The sequence below is a fragment of the Lethenteron reissneri genome, chromosome 2 (genome assembly GCF_015708825.2).
Source record: "Lethenteron reissneri isolate LAM-NWPU_2019-01 chromosome 2, ASM1570882v1, whole genome shotgun sequence".
Taxonomy (NCBI): domain Eukaryota; kingdom Metazoa; phylum Chordata; class Hyperoartia; order Petromyzontiformes; family Petromyzontidae; genus Lethenteron; species Lethenteron reissneri.
In genome coordinates this window covers 7,620,889-7,646,892 of record NC_083780.1, presented here as the reverse complement: position 1 = coordinate 7,646,892, position 26,004 = coordinate 7,620,889, and the positions used below count along the sequence as shown (strand labels likewise).

The 26,004-nt window shown below is 49.0% G+C and overlaps 1 protein-coding gene across 2 annotated transcripts; it reads left to right on the top strand.

Annotated features, from left to right (window-relative positions):
* The first annotated feature begins 2,731 nt into the window (after window positions 1–2,731).
* On the top strand, window positions 2,732–26,004 carry LOC133342670 (17-beta-hydroxysteroid dehydrogenase 14-like). Of its 2 annotated transcripts, none has more exons than XM_061551989.1 (10): window positions 2,732–2,834; window positions 4,652–4,772; window positions 7,834–7,872; window positions 9,637–9,734; window positions 13,036–13,102; window positions 15,066–15,157; window positions 16,273–16,377; window positions 21,984–22,051; window positions 23,870–23,966; window positions 24,639–26,004. In XM_061551989.1, the coding sequence occupies exons 2-10, from the start codon at window positions 4,673–4,675 to the stop codon at window positions 24,801–24,803; spliced, it is 831 nt and encodes a 276-aa protein (XP_061407973.1). In that variant the 5' UTR covers window positions 2,732–2,834; window positions 4,652–4,672; the 3' UTR covers window positions 24,804–26,004. The 2 variants fall into 2 exon arrangements, with proteins under 2 accessions (XP_061407973.1, XP_061407981.1); XM_061551997.1 differs by having other exon boundaries at window positions 2,739–2,842.

Sequence of the window (26,004 nt, the reverse complement as noted above, 5' to 3'; positions counted from 1 at the left end):
ATGTCCTGTACGCTGAACTTCTTTCGCACCGTACGTAGCCGACCGTGGTAATTGGAGGTGCGATGCTGCCAGTGGGCTAGTGGCACCTCGCCTGGCACATTCAACTGTAGATGCAGAGCAGCGACTACAATTTCACGTTAAAGTGGTCAAGCACAGATAACGGTGTGAGGAGCAGCGGAGTAGTAGTGTATCATCATCGCTGTGATGTCTCCTTCGTATGTGTGGATCAGGAAATATTGCGTCGTTATTCGTTGTATGGCCAGTGGTGAGTCTATTAGCGGTGCTGAGTCTATGGGCAGTGCTGAGTCTAAGGGCAGTGCTGAGTCTAAGGGCAGTGCTGAGTCTATGGGCAGTGCTGAGTCTAAGGGCAGTGCTGAGTCTAAGGGCAGTGCTGAGTCTATGGGCAGTGCTGAGTCTATGGGTAGTGTTGAGTCTATGGGAAGTGTTGAGTCTATGGGCAGTGCTGAGTCTATGGGTAGTGTTGAGTCTATGGGAAGTGGTGAGTCTATGGGCAGTGTTGAGTCTATGGACTTCAGTGCTGAGTCTATGGGCAGTGTTGAGTCTATGGACTTCAGTGCTGAGTCTATGGGCGGTGCTGAGTCTATGGGCAGTGTTGAGTCTATGGGCAGTGCTGAGTCTATGGGCAGTGTTTAGTCTATTGGCAGTGCTGAGTCTATGGGTAGTGTTGAGTCTATGGACTTCAGTGCTGAGTCTATGGGCAGTGTTGAGTCTATGGACTTCAGTGCTGAGTCTATGGGCGGTGCTGAGTCTATGGGCAGTGTTGAGTCTATGGGAAGTGTTGAGTCTATGGGCGGTGTTGAGTCTATGGGAAGTGTTGAGTCTATGGGCAGTGTTGAGTCTATGGACTTCAGTGCTGAGTCTATGGGCAGTGTTGAGTCTATGGACTTCAGTGCTGAGTCTATGGGCGGTGCTGAGTCTATGGGCAGTGTTGAGTCTATGGGCAGTGTTGAGTCTATGGGCAGTGTTGAGTCTATGATGCAGTGCTGAGTCTATGGGCGGTGCTGAGTCTATGGGCGGTGCTGAGTCTATGGGCAGTGCTGAGTCTATGATGCAGTGCTGAGTCTATGATGCAGTGCTGAGTCTATGGGCAGTGCTGAGTCTATGGGCAGTGTTGAGTCTATGATACAGTGCTGAGTCTATGGGCGGTGCTGAGTCTATGGGCGGTGCTGAGTCTATGGGCAGTGCTGAGTCTATGGGCAGTGCTGAGTCTATGGGCAGTGTTGAGTCTATGGGCGGTGCTGAGTCTATGGGCGGTGCTGAGTCTATGGGCAGTGTTGAGTCTATGGGCAGTGCTGAGTCTATGGGCAGTGCTGAGTCTATGGACTTCAGTGCTGAGTCTATGGGCAGTGCTGAGTCTATGGACTTCAGTGCTGAGTCATGGGCAGTGTTGAGTCTATGGGCGGGGCGGTGCTGAGTCATGGGCGGTGCTGAGTCTATGGGCAGTGTTGAGTCTATGATGCAGTGCTGAGTCTATGGGCAGTGTTGAGTCTATGATGCAGTGCTGAGTCTATGGGCAGTGTTGAGTCTATGGGCGGTGCTGAGTCTATGGGCGGTGCTGAGTCTATGAGCAGTGCTGAGTCTATGGGCAGTGCTGCGTCTATGGGCTTCAGTGCTGAGTCTATGGTGCAGTGCCGAGTCCATGTTCTTCTTCCATGCGGCTGATGTAGATGCAGAGCAGCAACTACAATTTCACATTCAGGTGGACAAGCCCAGATAACCAGCGGAGTGCATCGTCATCATCATCGCTGTGATGTTTCCTTCATATTTGTGGATCGGGGCATTATAGCGTCGTTAAACGTTGCACTGTCACGGTCTGTTCTGGATGACCACAGTCGCACCACCACTACGACTGGAGAGTTGTTTTAGTGTTCCATTCGTGCAGCATGAGGTTACCCGCATCTACTGCCATGGTCAGGGGTCGGAAACTGCTTCGTGACGGTTATTTATTGAAGACAATCACCGTCTCGTATTCGCATTGCATGTGTTGGGCTATGGAGACCGGGCGGATTTATTTTCTCTGTGATGATTTTTTTTCTTGTTAGGCGTAATTTTTTTTCTATCTCTCATAATTTTTTTTTTATATTTAAATCCTTTATTAAATCCTTTATATTAAGTTCGCTTGCTTGCTTGCTTGCGTGCTTGCTTGCTTGCTTACGACCGTGCAAATCTTTCGGTCGTTTTTTAACCCACTTCCCGTGATCCAATCGAGCTGACATTTTGCACACAGACTCGTTGTGCGTGACAATAAATTTTCGTGAAATTTTTTTCCCAAAATTTTACACTGTTTAGGGAAAATTTTAATATTTAATTACCAATTGCTTAATGCTGGCAGACAATCATCTGACCCATAGATTGCAGCCATCTCAAGCCAGAGGACGAGAGGACTATAGCCGCCACGCATAAGGGACTGGCTTCTTGATGGGCAGCGTTGTGGGATGCAGTTTCACGAACGAAGCTCTATAAAATGAAATAATCATTATTGGTCGGCTCTTGAATTTTTTTTAAATATCCGAAAAGGAAAAAAAAAGTGACTCTTTCTTGTAATCTTTGTTTGTCGAGCCGTGGCCATCACCATCGTCCCGTACGAATGATGGAGAAGAAGAAGAAAGAGAGAAGGAGGGAGGAAGCCTATTAAATGCCAAAAAATAAAACACGAAATATTTTATTGAACGAGTTCGAGGAAGAAGGGGGAGGAGCCAGCGAGCGAGTCGGGCGCGGACCAATCAGCGGCCACGAGGAAGCGCGGCCCAACGGACGCGGCTCGGCGCACCGCGACAGCGCGCGCGGGGGTCGTGAAGAGGCGGTGTGAAGAGGTGGGGGGGTGAGGAGGGAGAGGGGGGGAGTGAGGGAGGGTGAGGGGGGAGTGAGGGAGGGTGAGGGGGGGGTGAGGGGGGTGAGGGGGGGTGAGGGGGTGAGGGGGGGTGAGGGGGGAGTGGGGGGGGTGAGGGGGGGGGAGGGGGGGTGGTGAGGGGGGGGTGAGGGGGGTGTGAGGGGGGGGTGAGGAGTGTGAGGGGGAGTGTGAGGGGGGGTGTGAGGGAGGGGTGTGAGGGGGGGGGGTGTGAGGGGGGGGGTGTGAGGGGGTTGTGAGGGGGGGGGTGTGGGGGGGGGTGTGGGGGGGGGTGTGAGGGGGGGGTGTGAGGGGGGAGTTGTGAGGGGGGGGGGCGTGAGGGGGGGGGTGAGGAGGGGGGGTGCGTGAGGGGGGGTGAGTGAGGGGGGGTGGGTGGTGAGGGGGGTGCGTGAGGGGGGGTGCGTGAGGGGGGGCGCTGAGGGGGGGCGCGTGAGGGGGGGGGCGTGAGGGGGGGGGGCGTGAGGGGGGGGGCGTGAGGGGGGGGGCGTGAGGGGGGGGTGGTGAGGGGGCGTGTGAGGGGGGGTGTGAGGGGGGGTGTGAGGGGGGGGTGTGTGAGGGGGGTGTTGATGGGGGGGGGGATCAGGGGGGGTGTGAGTGGGGGGGCGTGAGGGGGGGGGCGTGAGGAGGGGGGTGTGAGGGGGGCGGTAGAGGGGGGGCAGTGGTGAGGGGGGTGCGTGAGGGTGGGGGGCGGTTGAGGGGGGGCTGGATGGGGGGGGGCGTCAGGGTGGGGGCGTGATGGGGGTGCGTGAGGGGGGGGGCGTTGAGGGGGGAGGTGCTGTGAGAGGGGTTGGTGAGGGGGGGGCTGTGAGGGGCGTTTGAGGGGGGGGCGTGAGGGGGGTGCGTGAGGGGGGGCGTTGCGGGGATTTGCGTGAGGGTGGGTGCCGTGAGGGGGTGGTGGCGTGAGGGGGGGTGCGTGAGGGGGGGGCTGTGAGGGGGTGACGTGTGAGGGGGCGTGCGTGAGGGGGGGTGCGTGAGGGGGGGGCCGTGAGGGGGGTGCGTGAGGGGGGAGGTGGTCGCTGAGGGTGGGGGTCCGTGAAGGGGGAGGGGAGCTGTGAGGGGGGTCGGTTAGAGGGTGGGATGTGAGGGGGGAGCTGTGAGGGGAGTGCGTTGATGGGGGGGGGCCGTGAGGGGGGGGCGTGAGGGGGGGTGCGTGAGGGGGGGTGCGTGAGGGGGGGTGCGTGAGGGGGGGTGTGTGAGGGGGGGTGCGTGAGGGGGGGGGGGAGTGTGAGGGAGGGGGGGAGTGGGGGGGGGGTCTGGGAGCGGTGAGCGCACTGCACTACGAACCCGACTACCCGAGTTCGATTCCCGCCCACGACCACAGGACACCAGTGACAGCGATAAATACCTCAACCGGTCCGGGACCTCCCTCGGTCTGCTCAGCCTCAAATGAGTACTGCACCTAGTGGTGTATTGGGGAGACAAAGGCGGCCGGGAATGGTGTTGGCCACCGACCCACTCCGTGCGTCGTGACATCTTTAAATAGATCACTTTGATTGTAACGAACATCTGTACCGTATAACATCTGTTCCGTCGCCAGATGCCCATAAAAATAGAGCAGAACAGCTCATTCGGAGGCCCCTTGCTGCTGAAGTAATATAATAAATTGGCCCCAACAGTCTGTCTAAGGCTCGTTTACCTCTGATGAGCACGGCACGAAAGAAGTTCCACGTCCACACAACGGCGGCGAGGCGTGGGCTAAAGTCAGAGGCGCGGGCTCAAAGCGTGAAGTCAACGCAATGATTTTAGTAGCCCCCCTGAAACTAACATTTGTGTGCCCCTCAGACATTTCGACGCCCAGTTGCCATGGAGCCCGGTGCTCAGAGCTCGCTGCGGTACCGAGACAAGGTGGCGATCATCACAGGAGGCACCACTGGCATCGGTCAGGGTACGGTCCGCGTGTTTGGTAAGTCCGGTTCCCTCCGTGCCCATCGAGGGTGGAACACTATACAGCCCTTTGCTTCTTGGTTTTTTAAAGGATGGATTTTATTTTTTTTGCCCTAAATGCCACGGCATATCAAGCTTGCGTTAAAAATTAGTAATTTATATTTTTTTACAAAATACAGGGACTCCTCTACTTATGAACATTCGACCTACAAACTTTCAGAGATACGAACAAACCTGTCCCATATGTCCAGTTGCCCGTTCGGACCGAGAGTCGTAAGTTCAACCGCCACGCAATAGATGGCGGTGGTGGCATCTACATCTGCAGAACGGGAAGAACCAGTGGCATCCACATCTGCAGATTGTGAAGAACCAGTGGCATCTACATCTGCAGAACGGGAAGAACCAGTGGCATCCACATCTGCAGATTGTGAAGAACCAGTGCCATCTACATCTGCCGAACGTGAAGAACCAGTGGCATCTACAGAACGTGAAGAACCAGTGGCATCCACATCTGCAGATTGTGAAGAACCAGTGGCATCTACATCTGCAGAACGGGAAGAACCAGTGGCATCCACATCTGCAGATTGTGAAGAACCAGTGCCATCTACATCTGCCGAACGTGAAGAACCAGTGGCATCTACAGAACGTGAAGAACCAGTGGCATCAACATCTCCAGAATGTGAAGAACCAGTGGCATCTACATCTGCAGAACGTGAAGAACCAGTGGCATCTACATCTGCAGAACGCGAAGAACCAGTGGCATCAACATCTGCAGAACGTGAAGAACCAGTGGCATCTATATCTGCAGAACGTGAAGAACCAGTGGCATCTATATCTGCAGAACGTGAAGAACCAGTGGCATCTACATCTGCAGAACGCGAAGAACCAGTGGTATCAATATCTGCAGAACGTGAAAAACCAGTGGCATCTATATCTGCAGAACGTGAAGAACGAGTGGCATCTACATCTCCAGGAGATTATACAACTTTTAAAGCCATTCCCCGTGTTTACTGTACACGCCGTACAACGTGTTTGGAAACGACGGGAGTAAAGTTGGACTTACGAACAAATCGACTTACGAACAGACCTCTGGAACCTAACTCGTTCGTTAACAGAGGAGAGACCCTGTAGAGTTCTTCACTGGGCCCGTCCTCCCCAACGCTGCCGAGAGTTGGCAGTTGCAAAATACTCTGCGATTGCGTGGAACGAGGATCTGGGAGGCCAGCTACAGGGGAAATGAACAACAACGTGAAATCCATACTCTTTGGTTCTTTCGGTAAAGTCACGTTGGTATAAAATCAAATCAAATAAATCACGACGTTTCGATCGCAACACAAGCGGTCGTCCTCAGGCGGAAAAAATATAATCCAGCAGTTCCACTGCAGTTGCACTGCTGGATTGTACAATAATCAGAAAATGCTATTTAAATAATAATAATAATCATGAGAAAGTAATGGAGGATGTCTGGGGTATTTTGAGGTTCGGCAACGGCGCAGCATTCACAGGTCGGCTGCCTTGCACCTCTGCGTCTGTCTCACCATCGTGTCCCCAATGTTCTTCTGCCAAGCGGTTACCACGGTGAGTTCCATTTTCCGGCACGGTTTAACATCTGGTCCGGGGTGCCCCATTCGCCACCCATCACTGACCAGCGTGGTGAGGTATAGGCAAACTACCCCCCACGAATGATACCGTGTAAAGAGGCTCTGCGTGCAGCAGTAGATTGGTTAAGAGCTGTCAATTATTGCCATTTTCATCATTTTAGAATCATCTGCATCTGAACTCTACAGGATTTTGACATTTCTGCACACCCGTCAATTGCTTCTATCTCTTGTCACAACCAAACTGCAGTCGCCGCACGCACAGAAGATAACATTTTCACCGTTCTCTTTCTCGTGCATTTGTAATTCAGAGTACTGGCGTTGCACATTAACTTGTTTCCGTGACATGGATTCAAAGTTAGCCTAAAGGCAAGGTAAAACTTCAAGCGTTGACCTTTGAACATGTTTGAAAAAATAACGAATTTTCCAACAATGGTTAAACAACCACGGCTATATTACCTTTTATGTCTGCGTTGGAGCCCACATACCCTTGTCCTGATCATGTGACTGATTTTGTTTCGAATTTTCCCATTTTCACATACGTCGGGTTGCAAAGTCTACCTGGATGAGGTGTTTTCTGGTCTCAATTAATTTTGTCTGCTCTTTTAGTTGAAATATAGTTGGGCAAATGTTGAACTGTCACAATTACTCCAGAGCGTGTGGAATGGCCTTCATTACATGTAGGGCGCCACGGTCGTGAGATGTTAATGATCTCGCCGGTATACAGGAGGTCGTGGGTTCAATCCCGACCCTGACGCCTGCTGTATATTTAGAGTTTGCATGTTCTTTCCGTTGTCCCATGGATTTTTTCTCGGGTCCTCCGGTTTTTCCCTCCACATTTAGAATCGACATCACGTGTTTCAGAGTATTTGGCTGCTATCAATTTTCACATGATAAACCAATTAGTTGAGTTATCATTTGTGGCCAGGTCGCTTCTGAAAAAGAGTTATATATACTCCAAATAGCTCAGTGGGCCTTACCCTGGTAAAATAAATAATAGTAGTGGTTAAATTTCGATTTAAAGCTTTCGTGACTGCAGGGATTCATCTTTTTGGTTCTTTCGGTAAAGTCACGTAGAATGGAAATAATAAAAATAGAACATAATAAAATAATTCTCACGACGTTTCGGCCACAACGCAAGCAGCCGTCCTCAGGTGGAGACCAGGTCTGTCGGGGAGACAGCGCGTTGTAGCAATGATCGGCAACGGCGTCTCCCCGACAGACCTGGTCTTCACCTGAGGACGGCTGCTTGCGTTGTGGCCGAAACGTCGTGAGAATTATTTTATTATGTTTTATTTTTATTATTTTATTATTTCCATTCTACGTGACTTTACCGAAAGAACCAAGAAGATAAATAATAGTAGTTATGTAGACATTCTCGCATCGACAAAAACCTCTTTCACAAGTATGGCTATTTTAAAAGTATTTGAATAATAACGGTCTCATTTTGTTGTTAATTATTTTCTTTTTTCTTTTTTACAGTTTCGCAAGGTGCCAAGGTTGTATTCTGTGCAAAGGACGGTCAGTACATCATCACCATCACACTACTCCTACCACGACGGTAATATAGGGCTAATGGTTAGCACACTGGCCTTGCAATCCAGAGATCACCGATTCAATTCATGAAAACTATTTTTCTACTATAATGAGCCAAGAATGTCCGTGTGTCCCGCGCGTGACGTCACTCCATGTCGACCAGCCCCCCTCATTAATAATCATGAACAGGTTACGTCCTCCACATGGACCCCCCCCCTCATTAATAATCATGAGCGGGTGACGCCACTCCGCATGGAGAACCCCCCCTTCATTAATAATCATGAACAGGTGACGTCCACCAAATGGACACTCCCCTCCATTAATAATAACGGTTGACGTCACTCCACATGGGGGGGGGCGAGGCGCCTCCTCCCCCCTCCTCAACGTCAACTTACAACCCTCACTACACGTCACGCGATCTCCGTAACGCTATCGAGACATCAAAGTAAAAAGGAGGTCATGATGAACAAGGGATTATAACCTTCAAATGAAACAAGTCTGTGTCACCGCGGCCTTACAAATTGCACACGAATGGATGCAATGAATATCACGTGGCGGTCTGCTTTTTGCTTGCAAGTTTCAGATTTACTGCAATACACCCGTCCATGGACGGGCAAAAGGCGAGTTGAAAATAATAGCATAGACACAGTAATTTAGGCAGGCGACATATCAAGTTTGAAATCGTTTAAAACGGAAAACATTCTAGCCTCATTTGTGAAGCTATTTTGGCCCCCATGCCACTTTTTGGAGGAATCATGTGTGTATGGCGTGGTGTTGGCCACCCACCCCCTTCGCGTGCCGTGCCGGCCTTCATAGGTGCTGCTAGCTAACAGCACTTGCCCCAACAGTCTGTTCAGGCTACACTGGAGATCATTGTAAAGTGTGAGTTAAGGCATGTCGTCCCTATGCTTACAAAACATAGACCCCTTGCAAGGCTTGATATATTCTGCCCGAAAATACATCGTAGGTTTAAGCAGACTGGATTGTGTGCGAGAAGATCACAGATCATTTAAATATCTGACCACAATCCCTGTGTTGACTGGATTCATCTAGCGCAGTTGTCCAGCTCTCACATGCCCAAACAGCTTGTTTTTGTTTCGATTTTGGCCAATAGCTGCTAACAGTAGTGTCAAAATCTACCTCTATGGTAGAGGAGGCTCATGAAGGACACTACTGGGCATTTGAAGGCAGTCGCCCTCCAGCAACAACGGAGGGCAGAGGAGTGACACTCACAACGGCTGGGCTTGGTGCTTAACACGCTACCTCCCATGACCACTGTTTCATTGCTTGTATGGCTTTATTTTGGTGATTTCGAAAAGTTTTTTGGTTTGGCCATGTTTGTTTGTTGTAGTACGGAGTTAGACTGATGGCCTTAATCTAAGTTTTATTGTGGTTGTTGTTGTTTGACTTGCATCCCACTGAGATTTTTGCACACAGCGTTGGTGTAAGGTGCTTTCTCTGCAATATTTTGCTGTCTTTTCTTGGATTTTCTGTTTGCACATATTCACTTTAAGATGTTTTCTTGTTCATGTTTTTGTTTTTTATTTGTTGCGGTTGCACCCGATTCAAGAGCCGAATGGCTCACAGGGCTATACCTAATAAATGAACTTAAACTTGAACCTCCTTGCCATGCAGGCCTTAATAAATGCTTACTCACGACACTGTCACCCAACAGTCTATGCACGCAACACGAGGGATCTTTGTTTTCCAGTCCAGGTATGTGTGCGTGCGTGTGTGTATGTGTTCCAGTCGGGGCAGGCAATGATTTGGAGGCCGAACTCAACAGTATGGGCCCAGGCGAAGCCTTCTACGTGGCGTGTGACGTCACAAAAGAGGAGCAAATAAAGGTGCGTCTTAAGATGCTGCGGGTTTCACTCGTAGGCTTACCGCGTATTGCACGATGTTTTTTTGCCGCCTGTTGGTGATGCGGACTTTTGCGGCAGTGACCATTGGTCAATGTGCTACGCTGATGAGTCCGAATGATGACGAAACCAATCCACACAGCTGCGTCTATCATTTCTCCACTGTTGCTGTCGGTCGGCCAAATTTTGCTCAAATTCGTTTTGATGGTGTCCGAAGCCAAGAGGACCACAATGCACTTCTTCAGGAAATGCTGATGGATTTATGCATAATGCGGCTGTGTGCTTTGCTCACGCATGTTTGCATCTTGTTCGGAACTCGTGGCGACACACGGATTATCTTGTCAATTTGGGGATTTGTTTGGAAATTGGCTGTGCAGGAGAGAGATTTCACCAGATTAAAGGCTTGAGTGTATTTATTTCCTGGCACGCAGTGATTTACCCCTCTCCCCGGGGCTGTTTGTTATCGGTCGCACTGATTCTTTATTATCCAACATCAGGGACTGAACGACAAGATATGGATAAGTATAGTTCCCCCCTTCACACCGCTGTTTTCTTAAGAGCTGTTGTCACAGGTGTACCCTGTGCCATTTGTCTCTGTCGCTGCTGCTGCTGCAGTGACCTCACGAGTTGTCGTGACAGGCTGTGCACCTGTGCCGTCTCGTTTCTGTTTCCCGTGTACTCTGGTGCATGTTGGGTCAACAGCTGCTCATTTTAACGTACAGTCCCTTCTCCGATAACGCGGTCGTAGTTGCGATCCTGCAGAACAAAAAACATCGCGTTATAATGAATAGTATGCAATATGGGGTACAGCGCAGGCCGCGATAACGCGTGAGATGCGTACGCGGGCTGAACGAGGACTTGAGGCGCGTGGGTAGCATCTAGAAGCATCCAGCAGCATCCCAGTGCCTCGTGCGATGCTACGCCGAGGCAGCCGTACGACCGCTTATTCAAACCTCGCGCGGCGTAGCTCTGTTCACTCGATCGGGTTATATCCAATTTTTTCGTTATATCCAATTCGCGTTTCGAAAAAAACCACACGTTACAGGAGAACACACCGTACAAACACTTACCGAGCGTAATGCAAATGCGACGATGGACGACGATAGGGAACGCGTCCCGAAAGCACGTCCACTGAGGAGATGGAGCGATGAAATCGGCTCGTGCGGAGGTGCCTGGTGGATTGTTTCATCGCGAGATCGTGATGGGTGGCGTCAGCTTTCGGGAGTGGGGAGGCGGGGGGGAATCCATCCAGCAGTGGATTGATTATAGCTGACATAATGATATAATTCTCATCAGGCATGATCGTAATTATAATGCACTTATACTGGTAGGAACCTCCTGGTTCCACCAGCCCACAGGGGATTATTGTGTCCGTCCGCCGTGCATCCAAAAATGGGAGGGGTGGGGAGGGGCTGGGTGGGGAGGGAGGGGCTGGGTGGGGAGGGTGGGGAGGGGCTGGGTGGGGAGGGTGGGGAGGGGCTGGGTGGGGAGGGGCTGGGTGGGGAGGGAGGGTGGGGGGAGGGGCTGGGTGGGGAGGGTGGGGAGGGGCTGGGTGGCGAGGGTGGGGCTGGGTGGGGAGGGGCTGGTCACCCCGTGGTGCCCTTATAAAACTCAACGTTTAACCTACTCACGCCGGCTTGTGCCCGCCCTCACAGTCGGCCATATTTGCGGAATACACCACGCCGCCATTGACCCTGGCCATTGACCGAGCAACCCAACGTTCCTACTAGCTCCCTCGCAGGAATGTGTTTTCTCCAGGAAAGCCACAATGTGTTGTATTTAGGAGGGTCCTGCTACTGCTGCATTGGGGTTTTTATTTAAGATGTTTTCAGTCAATTAATAATGAGTTGTGTGGAGAAAACCCACGCCTTTGCGCGAGGGGGCAACGCTCTATCTCCCGCACGGATGGACTAAACAGATGGCGATTAGTCCACTCGCTGGACCGCCTTCTCCTGGCGAACCAATGTTTGAAACTGAAATAAACGCATGATTAATTGTGAAATCCATAAACCTCTCTGATTAGGAGCAGTTTGTTCGAGTTTATAAAATGTTGGCTGGGTCGTCATTAACCCTCCGTTCCCATGGGGGCTGTTGCTGTAAAATGACCGGCGCACACCACCAGAGGGCATGATAACCATGATCACACTGAGCGGGCTTATTGTATGAGTGTTTTACTTATATAAAAAAAATTTACCTATTGTTTTTATCATCATTTGTAGCATCTAGATGATCATTGATGCATTATCATGCAGTAAAATAGTAATTACACTTAACAATCTCCATTCTTGCATATTTTCTAATGTCCGTGCTACTTGCCTTCAACAGTCCCCACTTTGACCAGCGTGGTGAAGTATGGTCAAAATAACACCCCTCACAGCTGCATCCGGAAGTTTGACAAAGGGTTGTTTCAGGTCAACAGTTGTAACGTTTTGAATTTAAATTCTGCTCAAGGGTTAACTTGGTCCATCATCATTGGAACCTCATTTGCCAGTAACAAAATATGATAATTGGTTTTTTACCCTTTTATCTGGCAACAAAACTGACACCTTTTTTACAAGCAGTCATGTTTGCATTGACCACAATACCTGCAGTCGGAATGCAAACAAAAAAACACAACTCTGATAATGTATGCACTGTCCTTGAAATTGATTGGTCCACACCCGAGACAGCTTCCTTTAGAGCCTAGTCTCACTTGGTGTTGGACCAGATGACGCCAAAAGGCGCACAACTCAAGGACATCATGCCGATGACCTCAATAAAATAAATTCCACTGGATAGGAAGTTAACCAGTGGCTGTCCTATGAACATAATGGGCTCTGCCATAGTAACGTGGAACTTCCATTCCACCACTGGCTTCACCACCGGTTTGGGAAGCTAATGGCAAAAGCACCGGTGAGTTATCATTTAAGAGTTTGTGGGTGCCCACACTGTATGTTGAACTTCTTTCACACCGTACGCAGCCATCCACGCTAATTGTATGTGCGGGTGCTCATCTTGAACCTTCAGTAATGGTTCTAGATTTGAAGCTTTCGTGACTGCAAGGATTCATATTCTTAGGTTTTTTCGGTAAAGTCACGTAGGTAAAACATCAAAATTAATAAAAATAAAAATAAAATAAAATAAAGATCACGACGTTTCGGAGGCAACACAAGTCTCCGTCATCAGGTGGGACCGTCACAGCCAGATTAGCTGCATCAAGTGAGGCCTCACTAAGAATATTCAGTAATGGTGACGGTGGTGATGCTTACGTACGTACGCATGCATGCGTGTGTGCCTGCCTCTTTAGAACCTCATCGATGTGACGGTTCAGAAATACGGCCGCATCGACTGCCTTGTGAACAACGCTGGCGTGCGTGAGTACGGCACGGTGCACTGTCGGGATATGCAGTCACTCTTTAAACACGGTAGATGCGTTCCTGAAAAGTTCCGCTTGAAGCGAAAAAACGCGTTAAGCGAAAACTATTTCCCCCATAAATAACGATAACATTTGTCGAGATACGATGGACTATGCACACGCAGTGCGATGGCGGGACAAGTAACTGAGGCAATATACCCTTGTTGAACGTGGTGGTGAATGTAGTGGCCCCTAGTGGATGCAGCAGTCAATTATTTCCCCTACAATGTGGACCCAAAATCATCGATTCTGATACCGTAGTTCGTCGGTCAACGTTTTTAATCCGTTCCACGAAAACTACCGTTAACCCAAATAATTGCTAATCGAATTCACTCGTGAGTTGAAAAACAAGTAAAAATCACTGATGAGTTAATGAGTTAATGATGACGTCACCCTGCTGCTGCTAGATGCAATTACCAGCGAAACGTCGTACTCAAATTGTAAATGTTGTGGTTTCACGCTTCAACACACCGGTGGGCTAAAGCAGTGAACTATTTGTCTTTTGTCAACGTGACACTTTTTTACTGATTGGCCGTGTCGGGTGGTGGAGGGTTACGACACATTTATAAATAACGCGATCTAAACCTAAAAACGTTGATTATGAATAATATTGGTCGCGAAAGCCTACGTGTTAAAAAATCACTGAGTCTCCACAAGAGAGACAAGCGGCTTCCACTGCCAAAACACAACGCAATGGGAACAAAGCCAGTCGAGGTCTAAACGCTCATAAATGGGCTTCGCTGATTGGCTGAGGGCGTGGCTCAGCCCCGCTTACGAGCCCTCGGATTGGCCGAAATTGGGGTCCGCGTGCATATGACGTAAACGTACCGTTAGTCAAAATGTTAATGTTCGGCGAAACCATGGGGTCCTGTGGGAGGTGAATTGTTAACCGAAAAGCCGTTAACCGATGTTACTGTTAACCGAGGGACCACTGTACATGCGTAGTTTGATACATGTGTCGTGAGCTTAGCAATCGATATTAAACGAATCATTGCACTCATACTGAATGCAACCTAAATAAATAAGCAGATGTAATTCCACCTTGACAACTATGTCTCCGAACATAAAAACAGTAGATTTTTATACATCCCGTCGGCCACACTTCCTTCTGGGAGTGCATCTTATCTCAGCAGCATTGGTTCAATACAAGCAAACTCTGGACCGGTTTCAACATTCAATCTCTTATCAGCAGAGTCAGGCTTCATCTTCTTGGTTCTTTCGGTAAAGTCACGTAGAAGGGAAATAATAAAATAATAAAAAATAAAACATAATAAAATAATTCTCACGACGTTTCGGCCACAACGCAAGCAGCCGTCCTCAGGTGAAGAACAGGGCTGTCGGACGCTGTCTTTCTGACAGACCTGTTCTTCACCTGAGGACGGCTGCTTGCGTTGTGGCCGAAACGTCGTGAGAATTATTTTATTATTTCCCTTCTACGTGACTTTACCGAAAGAACCAAGAAGATGAATCCCTGCAGTCACGAAAGCTTCAAATCTGGAATGAATGCAGCAGGCATCATGGTCTGGATCGAACCCCCGACCTCCTGTATACTAGGCGAGGTAGTAAACATCTCTCTAGTACGGCGCCCAATATGTTTTTTATATATGTATATGTTTTCCACACTCATTGCTCACCCGATGCTACTAATAATTTAATTGCAAGTGAATAAAGCGCCCAAAGTCCAATGACCATTTACGTCACTTGCAGCGAGTTCAACACAGGAGCAGTGTTTTACACGCATAGTTTCAAAGTTGTCGAAAGCTATTGACTCGAGAAAAAAGATCCGTTCTTGATAGGTGTGGATACCTTTAAAGTGGGTAAAAATCTGAACTTTAGCAATATTTGCGCACGTGCGACATAAAGCTGCGTGATGTAAATCAATTTTTGTTCAAGGTTTACAAAAAGCGACATCCGCGTTTCAGACCCACCTCCTCAGAAGACGGACGACGTCACAGCGGAGGATTTTACTTCGCTTCTCAACTTGAACCTCGTCAGCTACTTCCTCGCTTCCAAGGTGACTGTGCAAACCTCACAGAGCCACGTTGGCTTCTGATACAACGAACGCGTACAGAGTGGGGGGGGGATGCAGTTTTTGTGAATCGTTGTAATGGAGGGTTGTTTTGCCAGGACGGAATGTACAGCGCTGAATCGCATCAGAGCGTGGCTAACGGAGAAACAAAATTAATCGATAAATGCCGACTGGGTAAAACAATTACACGGCCGTGTCAAATACAAAAGATATGTAATCACTTATTAACGCAATAACCTGATTAACATAATGACCTTCTTTTCTAAAATATCTGCGGTGTAATTATGAACAGAGATGTGTGAAAGTGTATTCATTTGAAGTGAAATCACGAGGAAGACCCGGGTAATGCATTTTTTTTTATAGTTCAAAAATAATAGTTAATTATAATAAAAATGAACTAATTATTATTATTTAATTGGACAGAACAATGCCGTTGCCGTACGTCGCAACCAAGGCGATAATACTAATTTATGAATACAAACAATATTTATCTACCCAGCAAAGCCGCACTGAGTTTCGAAGACTCTTTCCTTCTGGTGGGTCCCTGTGTTGGGAGGTTTGGCCAACAGCCACAAGCGCGCCGTGTGTTTTCGCGCAAAACTACCGTCATTCTATTCGCCGCTAAGTGGCGGTGACGTCACCACGGCGCTTGTGCCAGGCTATGTGCACGTTAAGGCTGCGTGAACACCCACGCGTGCGTGTCTTGCGCCGCCGCCGGCATTGCTATCGCGCAACGGCGCGTTTGCACATTATTAGCGCGTTGTTCAAGTGTTGTTCATGCGTTGTTCATGTATTGTTCACGCATTGTTCATGCGTTTTTCAGTGTTGTTCATGCGTTGTCCACGCGTAGTTCACGCATTGTTTACGCGTTGTTCACGCGTTGTTCACGCGTAGTTCAAGAGTTGTTCATGCGTTGTTCAAGCATTGTTCAAGCGTTGTTCGTGCGTTGTTCAAGCGTTGTTCGTGCGTTGTTCGTGCGTTGTTCGTACGTTGTTCGTGCGTTGTTCATGCGTTGTTCACGCGTTGTTCACGTGTTGTTCATGCGTTGTCCACGCGTTGTCCGCGCGTTGTTTGCTCGCTCGTGTCACGCCCGTCCGCAGTACGCGCTGCCGCACCTGCGCAAGACGGAAGGGAACATCGTCAACGTGGCGAGCCTGGTGGCCGTGATCGGGCAGAACGACGCCGTGCCGTACGTCGCAACCAAGGTGGGGGGGCTGTTGAGGTTCCGGAGTCGGAATGTTTATTTATCCTGCAGGAAGAGGAATCCGGTGATCTGTAAAGCTCTACTTCACAGACGTCCGGCAGAGGTCGCAACCGGGTACCCGATACCCGTACCCTACCCGATACCCGTACCCTACCCGATACCCGTACCCTACCCGATACCCGGCTACCCGTACCCGTACCCTACCCGAACCGGGTACCCGATACCGTACCTACCCGATACCCGTACCCCACCCGATACCCGTACCCTACCCGATACCCGTACCCTACCCGATACCCGTACCCTACCCGATACCCGTACCCTACCCGATACCCCGATACCCGTACCCTACCCGATACCCGTACCCTACCCGATACCCGTACCCTACCCGATACCCATACCCTACCGATACCCGTAACCGGGTACCCGATACCCGTACCCTACCCGATACCCGTACCCTACCCGATACCCGTACCCTACCCGATACCCGTACCCTACCCGATACCCGTACCCTACCCTACCCGATACCCGTACCCTACCCGATACCCGTACCCTACCCGATACCCGTACCCTACCCGATACCCGTACCCTACCCGATACCCGGCTACCCGTACCCGGTCGGGTACAGGTAGCCGTTTGCGACCCTGGTGCGGTCGGGTACGGGTACGGGTAGGTCGTGAGTCACTGGTGAGTAACCGTTTGTCACTCATTTCGGGTAGGGTACGGGTACGGAACGAGTACCCGTACCCGACCGGGTACGGGAACGGGTACGGGTAAGGAATCAAAACCCGTTTGCGACCCCTGACGTCCGGTAGGGGGCAGGTCAGAACGTGACCACAGCAAATGATACGACAACAACGCAATAGGAGTGCAAATTGTAGGCAAGGTAAACGAATCGCTTTAAAAATATATCTACAAATAAAAGAAAACTATGATTTTACCTTACTCGGTATAGCCCACTGAGCCATTTGCTTCTTTTTCAGAAGCGACCTGGCCACAAACGATAGCATGAACGCCGCTGCATTTCCCGACCATGAACAGCCAAAACGTCTCCCCCCGCGTTCGACTGGAATGCAAGCATGTGCTTGCAAACCCGAGGCCTACATGACATAACGTCTATAGTAAACGTTTTTTTCGGGGGGGCAGGGGGTTAGATTGCGTGAATATAAATGTGTCTTCTTGGTTCTTTCGGTAAAGTCACGTAGAAGGGAAAAAGTAAAATAATAAAAATAAAACAATACAATTATTTTATTATAAAAGTATTTTATTATAAAATTATAAAAATAAAACATAATAAAATAATTTTATAATAATATATTTTATAATGTTTTATTTTTATTATTTTATTATTTCCCTTCTACGTGACTTTACCGAAAGAACCAAGAAGATGAATCCCTGCAGTCACGAAAGCTTTAAATCGAGGCAACCAATCAGTGAGGTTTGTCACGTTAAACAAAACGTGCCGATTGGTTACTACTTGAGCACACCGGTGTGTGTTGGGGAGGAAACTCTGTTGGTATTCACAGTTCGAGTGCGACGTTCATCTGATGTGATCAAAACCTGCTTAGCTTCCCTCGAGATCTGAGATGATAACGTCTTACACCAGATCTTCCTTGTATGTATCTTGAACTTCTTTCGCACCCTACGTAGCCAACCATGCTAATCAGAGGTGAGGCTGTTTCGTCCCCACCTGAACGCGCAGTGTCACTTGCTGTTGCAACTTGAAAGTGCTGCCGATGACTGCTTTGGATGGCACGCGCCTCTGGTTAAAAGTCGCATTGTCAGACAATGCTGCCAGGTCTTCTTGGTTCTTTCGGTAAAGTCACGTAGAAGGGAAATAATAAAATAATAAAAATAAAACATCATAAAATAATTCTCACGACGTTTCGGCCACAACGCAAGCAGCCGTCCTCAGGTGGAGAACAGGTCTGTCGAGAAGACAGCGTCTGAGTGACTCTGTCTGTGTGTATTTTATTATTTCCATTCTACGTGACTTTACCGAAAGAACGAAGAAGATGAATCCCTGCAGTCACGAAAGCTTTAAATCGAAATTTAACGCTGCGAGGCTTTTCGCTGCGCCGGTGGCTGCCGTAATTGCAATTCAGTCACTCATGGACATCTCAGGTACCCTTGAATGACAGTGTTGGCATTTGTAAATTGTCATGCCGTGGCAATGTGTAAATTCCAGACGAGTCTTAACTGGCATGTCTTGGCATGCTTCTTCCTGTCCCTTGTCACCTGTGCTCATCGCAGGTGGGGCTGAATGAAGTCTCCCACCACTCGTGTCTCGCAAATTGCGTCGTTCATTCATAAACCTTTCCCGTACCCCATGTCCTAAACACAACAACAAGCTATTGGGAATGTGTGCAAAGAGCATTACAAAGCGACTCGTGTTTCAGAGTAAAACAATGTCAAGCCTCCTGGTACAAGCAGGAATTTAATTAAGTCCACTTTTACAAATAATAACGTGTTCAGTTTTAGCAAAGTACCTACATGTGGTTACTTGGCACATTGACATCCGTGGATTTTGTCTCGTGTGTCTCTTGGACACACAGAGAGTGACGTAGAAGTAAGGGAAAGGTTGCACATCGAAGCACACCTGATGATGGAGCTAGTGATGAGAAGGAAACTGGCACGAAATGTAGAATGGACAACAGTAGGAACTATGATAATTGTTTTTTTACCCTTCTATCTGGCAACAAAACTGACACCTTTTTACAAGGAGTAATGTTTGCATAGACCGCAATACCTGCAGTCATAATGCAAACAAAAAACATAACTCTGATAATGTGCACTGTCCTTGAAGTTGATTGGTCCACACCCGAGACAGCTTTCCTTAGAGCCTAGTCTCACATGGATTGAACCAGATGACGCCAAAAGGCGCACAACTCAAAGACAATGCACAATGCGTGGCATCGGTTTTATTTTATTATTCATTTCTGTTTTTCTTGAGTAAGAGTTTCATTTTTATCACATTGGTATTTTAAATTAAAAAGTGGAAAATTTAGAATTCTTTTTTTCACGAAAATAAATTGTCACGCACAACGAATCTGTGTGCAAAATGTCAGCTCGATTGGATCACGGGAAGTGGGTTTAAAAACGACCGAAAGATTTGCACGGTCGTAAGCGCGCAAGCAAGCAAGCAAGTGAACTTAATATAAAGGATTTAAAAAGGACTGTTGCTCCATATTCCAGCCTATGGTCACCTTCGATTTAAAGCTTTCGTGACTGCAGGAATTCATATTCTTGGTTCTTTCGGTAAAGTCACGTAGAAGGGAAATAATAAAATAATAAAAATTAAACAAAATTCTCACGACGTTTCGATTGCAACACAAGCAATCGTCATCAGGTGTGAAACCCACAGCAAGAAAATTTTGCTGTGGTTTTCATCCCTTGTGCCGTCAGGTCGAGCTCGACCTTGACCTCTGGTGACATCCACGATCAGACTTTGCCATCCAAACTTGTCTCTCGCTGCCACTCGTAGCTGGGTTAGTGTGTAAGGCAAGCGGTGTTATTGATGTCTTCCACCCACGTCCTCTGAGGTCGACCTATACCCCTGCCAACTTCTCCATTCCCATTATGTAATTTTTCGTTAAAAGTGGAAGTGTTGGTGCTGAATGTGGCGATTTAAAAATGTAACAAAAATGTAAGTAATGCAAGCCGCTTAATTTTTAATTAGAAAAGCACACATATTTAAAAGCACCTCGTTACTACGAGACTGAAAAATTGCCACTGTAGAACTTGTTGTACCAGAGGCTTACTTACCGGGCGCATTTATAAGCGCTTTAGCTTCACAGACACGGTGGAACAGAAGCATGTGTGGGCCCAGTAATTAATTCGCATCTTCTGAAAACATCCGCAAACTCCCCGCTTTCCCCGAACAAATCTCGATAATAATAATAATTCGGGCTTGTATTAGCGCCCTTCGTCCAGTGAGCAAGCGACGATCATGAAGTAACACAGTGAGCATAAAACAAACCTGACATTACGAACAAGATGATGAAAATGAAAGGCAAGACCCTCATGATAAAATCAGGCAAAAAGCCTTCCTGAACAGGAAGCTTCGAGACTTGAAGATTCCACAATTGAAGGAGATTTCCTGAAGTCTCAGGGGCAGAGCGTTCCATAGTCTAGGAGCTATGCAGGGCCAGAACCCGGTTCCTCCATGGAGGAAGCCCAGCCGAGCCCCTGGAGAAAAAAATAAGTCATATTTAAAACTACTTAAAAAAAACACGCTTTAATGAAATGTACCGTACGAGTAATGGCAGAACTCCACGACTCCAGGAAGTGGCCCCGAGGCTTGCCACAACGTCAGTGGCCGTTGTGATTTACAGCCAACGTCAGTTGAGCGTGGACAATTAGACCCAAGCCGAAACATAACATGTAAAAAAGATTGTTTAAAAATACGTTTTTTATTTTAATGATAGAATATGGTATTGTCATCGGTATGACATGCGTTTACCAAGTTTGCAGTCGATACGACATTGGGAAGTGGGTTAAAATTGAGTTACAAGATTTGAGGATATGACAATAGACAGAATTGAGGATACGGCAACAGAGTGAGTTTATCAAAAGCGTGTAAAAAATGTTTTAAAACATATGTTTTAGATTTTTTATGATAGAATATAGTCTCGTCATCAGTGTGACATAAGTATACCAAGTTTGCACTCGATAGCACATTGGGAAGTGGGTAAAAATTGAGTTACAATATTTTTTGAGGATACGACAACAGACAGAGTGAGTTAAATAAAAGCGTGCAAAAAAGTAGCATGAGATCCGCAGACCCCACAGAGACCTCTCGATGGAACGTTGGGGCTAAGAAATTCACGTCGGCAGGCGAAGAAATTCGCGAATGTGAATGGCTTCGGTGTCGGTATATGTAGTCAAACGAAAAGCATTAGGGACGGAATGGTAAATCGATTCATCGAATGATTACGATTTTTTTTATCGCGCAATACACGCATTGAATCATATTTACACCGTACAGTCCAATTCAATGCGTATATGAATATTAATGAAATTGCCCATGGGGAGATATGTGGGCTTGGGGAAGGGATGGGAGGAGCGGGGTAATGAGGGGGTTAATTGGGGTGGGAGAGGGGGGTTGCCAGACAATACATCTCTACACAATTTTAATTGACTAAAATTAAACTTGACTCTACCCTGCGTGTTTTTTATTTTATTTGTGTGTATATATTTCACAGATTCTTACGTGGCATGGTAAACATTGCGAGCGTTCCCCTACGCCCTCTGCCTTATCGGAAACGTGACGTGTGTGTGTGTGTGCAGGGCAGTAGTGTAGCGGTTAGCACGGCGCTGTGCTATGACCCCCGAGACCTGAGTTCGATTCTCGCTCACCGCCACCGATACCAGTGACGATTATCTGAATGGGTCCCGGGACTCCCCCAGGTGGATTCACCCTCAAATGAGCATCTGGTGCAGTGGTGTTTAAACATCGCCGCCGGGGAGACAAAGGCGGCCGGGCGTGGTGCTGGCCACCCAACCCCCTCGTGTGCCGTGCCGGTTTTCATAGGTGCTGCTCGCTGACAGCACTTGCCCAAAACAGTCTGTTAAGGCTTCACGGGGGATCTTTGTCTTTGCCTCCGTCAGGGCGCGATCACGGCCATGACCAAGGCGATGGCGGTGGACGAGAGTCGCTACAACGTGCGCGTCAACAGGTACGGCCGCACCTCCCCGCGCGCGTCACTCACACCTGGCCGGCTGGCCAGGTGTGGCCAGCCGGCCAGGTGTGGCCAGCCGGCCAGGTGTGGCCAGCCGGCCCGCCCGCCCTGTCGCTCTCCTCCTCCTCCTCCTCCCGTGAACCGTAAGGAGGGTCGGCGGGTCGGCTAAATGGACGACGACAAAAATAATCAAGTTCTGAGATGACGATGAGTGAGTAGGTAACTCCGCGTTGTTGTTGTTGTCGTTGTCATCGTTCCGTCCCTCCGGGGAAATCGGAGTGACTCCGCAACGGATGAGCGTCGGAGGTTTTGCGGAGGGCAACGGCGCTTCATGACAAAGTGTTATTTCGAGGAGGAGCGTTTGCGTGCCTGCAATAATAACCAGACACACCGCTCCTATCGCCCTCCACGTCACACAACACCTCAGCTCAGTCCCTCAGCACGGAATCCACCACAAACATGGGGGCGCCGCGGTGGTGAGATGTGAGCTCCCTTGTCTGGTATGCAGGAGGTCGTGGGTTCGATGCTGGCCCTGACTCGTGCTGCATATTTGGAGTTTGCGTGTCGTTCTCTCTCTTTCTCCCCATGGTTGCATGGATTTTTCTCCAGCTCGTCCGGGTTTTTCCCTCCACATTTAGAATCAACACGCGCTTAGAGTATTTGGCTGCTATAAAAATGTCCACACGATAAGCCACTTCGTGGGGATATCATTTGTGATAGGCAGTTCGCTTCTGAAAAAGAGCTCTACAGTTCAGTGGGCCTTACCTCGTAAAATACAAAATTGTTTATAGTTTCACAGTTTATACCAGAAAAATCTGTGTAGGCCGAGTTAAGCCTTAAGTTTCAAACAGACACACAGACACTTGCACCAAAGTCATTCGTCCTGAGTACATTATGCACAAAAACACTGAAGCCTCTCTGTTTATTTGACGGTGACTCTCAGGCGAGAGGACCGACACGCATGCAGTTCTTCAGGAACTATTGATGGGTGTCTGGCCATGCAAATGTTCATCTTTCGGCTAACAACGTGCCGCTGCTTGTACGTATGCTGAACTTCTGTCCCAACGTATGTAGCCAAACGTGCCAATGGGAGTTGCGTGGAGGTGCGCTCCGCCGCATACCTGGCCTCGGGCTGCGGTCCGTGCCAGACGGACAGACCCAGCGGAGCTCATTGACAGCCAGTGGCGGTGCAAGTTGCAGCCTGTCGTCTGCAAACTTCGCACGTGGAAGCTGATGAGAAACACGTAGGCTTTCGCGACCAATATTATTCATAATCAACGTTTTTGGGTTTAGATCGCGTTATTTATAAATGTGTCGTAACCCTCCACCACCCGACACGACCAATAAGTAAAAAAGTGTCACGTTGACAAAAGACAAATAGTTCACTGCTTTAGCCCACCGGTGTGTTGAAGCGTGAAACCACAACATTTACAATTTGAGTACGACGTTTTGCTGGTAATTGCATCCAGCATCATCGGGCAATTACCAGCAAAACGTCGTACTCAAATTGTAAATGTTGTGGTTTCACGCTTCAACATACCGGTGGGCTAAAGCAGTGAACTATTTTGTCTTTCGTCAACGTGACACTTTTTTGCTGATTGGCCGTGTCGGATGGTGGAGGGTTACGACACATTTATAAATAACGCGATCTAAACCCAAAAACGTTGATTATGAACTGATGAGAAACGTCGGCGCTCGGAGACGCAGACTGCGCGCGTTGACCCCCCGCGTTGACCCCCCATTCTCAACGGCGTTGACCCCCCCCGTTCTCAACGGCGTTGACCCCCCCCGTTCTCAACGTCGTTACCGTTGCAGCATTTCGCCAGGAAATATCTGGACCCCGATGTGGCAGGAGTTCGCCAATGGAACCGACAACCCAGAGGCGACCGTTAAAGGTGGAGAGAATGCGCAGGTGAGAGATCGCACGCGACTCGACGACAATTTGGATTCGTCCGTGAAGAAGGAGGCCCGAATTTCGCTTGCTCGTGCCACTGCTGATGGAAGAGATTCTTCTAGGAGGTGCTCTCTCTCTCTCTCGAGAGAGAGTATTTGGCCTTCTCTTCCACGCTGGCCAGACGTCTTGAACGAAGATGGAGTATCTACAATGGACACGACCACCACACGTGACTTGCCAATTGGACTAATCCTGCTGTGTACCCAGTTGTGCACGGGAATCGAATTCGGCGACCCGAGTTCGATTCCCGCTCACGGCCAACACCAGTGACGATTATATGAACCGGTTGTAGGCCTCCCCTAGGGCCACTCAGTCTCAAATGAGTACCCGGTGCGGTGTGTAAACACATCGCCACTGTGGAGACAAATGCGGCCAGGCATGGTGCTGGCCACCCACCCCCTCGTGTGTCGTTCCGGCCTTCATAGGTGCTACTCGCTAACGGCACTTGCCCCAACAGTCTGTTAAGGCTTCAAGAGGGATCGTTGTCGTTGGTGTGTGTGCGTGCCCCGTGTGTGTGTGTGTCCGTGCACGCATTTTCGATTACTCATTGGCGCCCTTCCGACAAGCAAACCAGCATCAGAGGGGGGATCTGTGATGTCTGTTTGCCCACCTGGACCCTTCTCATCTCAGCTGCTGGGACGCATGGGCACCACGGAGGAGAGTGGCAAGGTGGCGCTGTTCCTGGCGGCGGACGCCACCTTCTGCACGGGCATCGACCTACTGCTGACGGCCGGCGCCGAGCTCAACTACGCGCGCAAGAACCAACGGGAGCCCCGCTCCAGTAACTACGACTGATGGGTCTTCAATTGTGGCGCCACGGTGGCTAGGAGATGTTAACTACCTCGCCTGGTATACAGGAGGTCGCGGGTTCCACCACCATCATCACCACGGTGGCTAGGAGATGTTAACTACCTCGCCTGGTGTACAGGAGGTCGCGGGTTCCACCACCATCATCACCACGGTGGCTAGGAGATGTTAACTTCCTCGTCTGGTGTACAGGAGGTCGCGGGTTCCACCACCATCATCACCACGGTGGCTAGGATATGTTAACTTCCTCGTCTGGTGTACAGAAGGTCGCGGGTTCCACCACCATCATCACCACGGTGGCTAGGATATGTTAACTTCCTCGCCTGGTATACAGGAGGTCGTGGGTTTCGATCCCGACCCTGACGCCTGCTGAATATTTGGAGTTTTCGTGTCTTTCTCTCTCACTCTCCCCGTGGTCGCATGGATGTTTCTCCGGGTCCTCCGGTTTTTCCCTCCACATTTAGACTCGACGTCACCACGCGTTTAGAATATTTGGCTGCTGTAAATTTCCACGTGATGATTGGCCACTTCGTTGAGCAAGAACTATGTAGCTCAATGTGGCCTTAGCTGGTAAAATAAAATAGTTTAGTTTAAATTGGACTGGCCGAATGGGAACCAGGATAGCGACTCACCCTGTCGTCACCTCGGCTTGGCAAAAATTGTCACGGTTTCGGGATGATGATTTTATTCAGTAACTCGATTCTGCGCCCCGGTTCGAGCTGTCTTGATTATGTCACTGGTGTTGTTCTGTCTGATTCGTCACACGAGCAACATTTGCACGTGATTTGCATGAATCGTAAATGATTGATTCTCACTTGCTTGAGATGGTGGATGTATTGTGATCCTAATAATGCACACATTTGAACACAAAAAAAAACATTTCGTCTTAACCTAACTGTTGAACATTCTAACGCAGGTAGCGTTTTCCTGCTGAGTTGGCACGGACAATACATTCGGCGATGTTGGAGTCTGATCTTTGTGCAGTGTTGTGGTGAGTCACGAGGGAGGCATGTGTGGTGTGTGCACGTGACAATGCAGAACTTTGTAACCACGATTCACAAGGTTAAGCCACAAAGGCCTTGCACGCGCCAGTGCCATTGGCAACGTTTTCCATGTTTTGGAAAATTTACCTCGATTCTTCACTCTTAATAAAAAAAATTTACCCCGCTGCGTTTTTTGTCAAAGTATT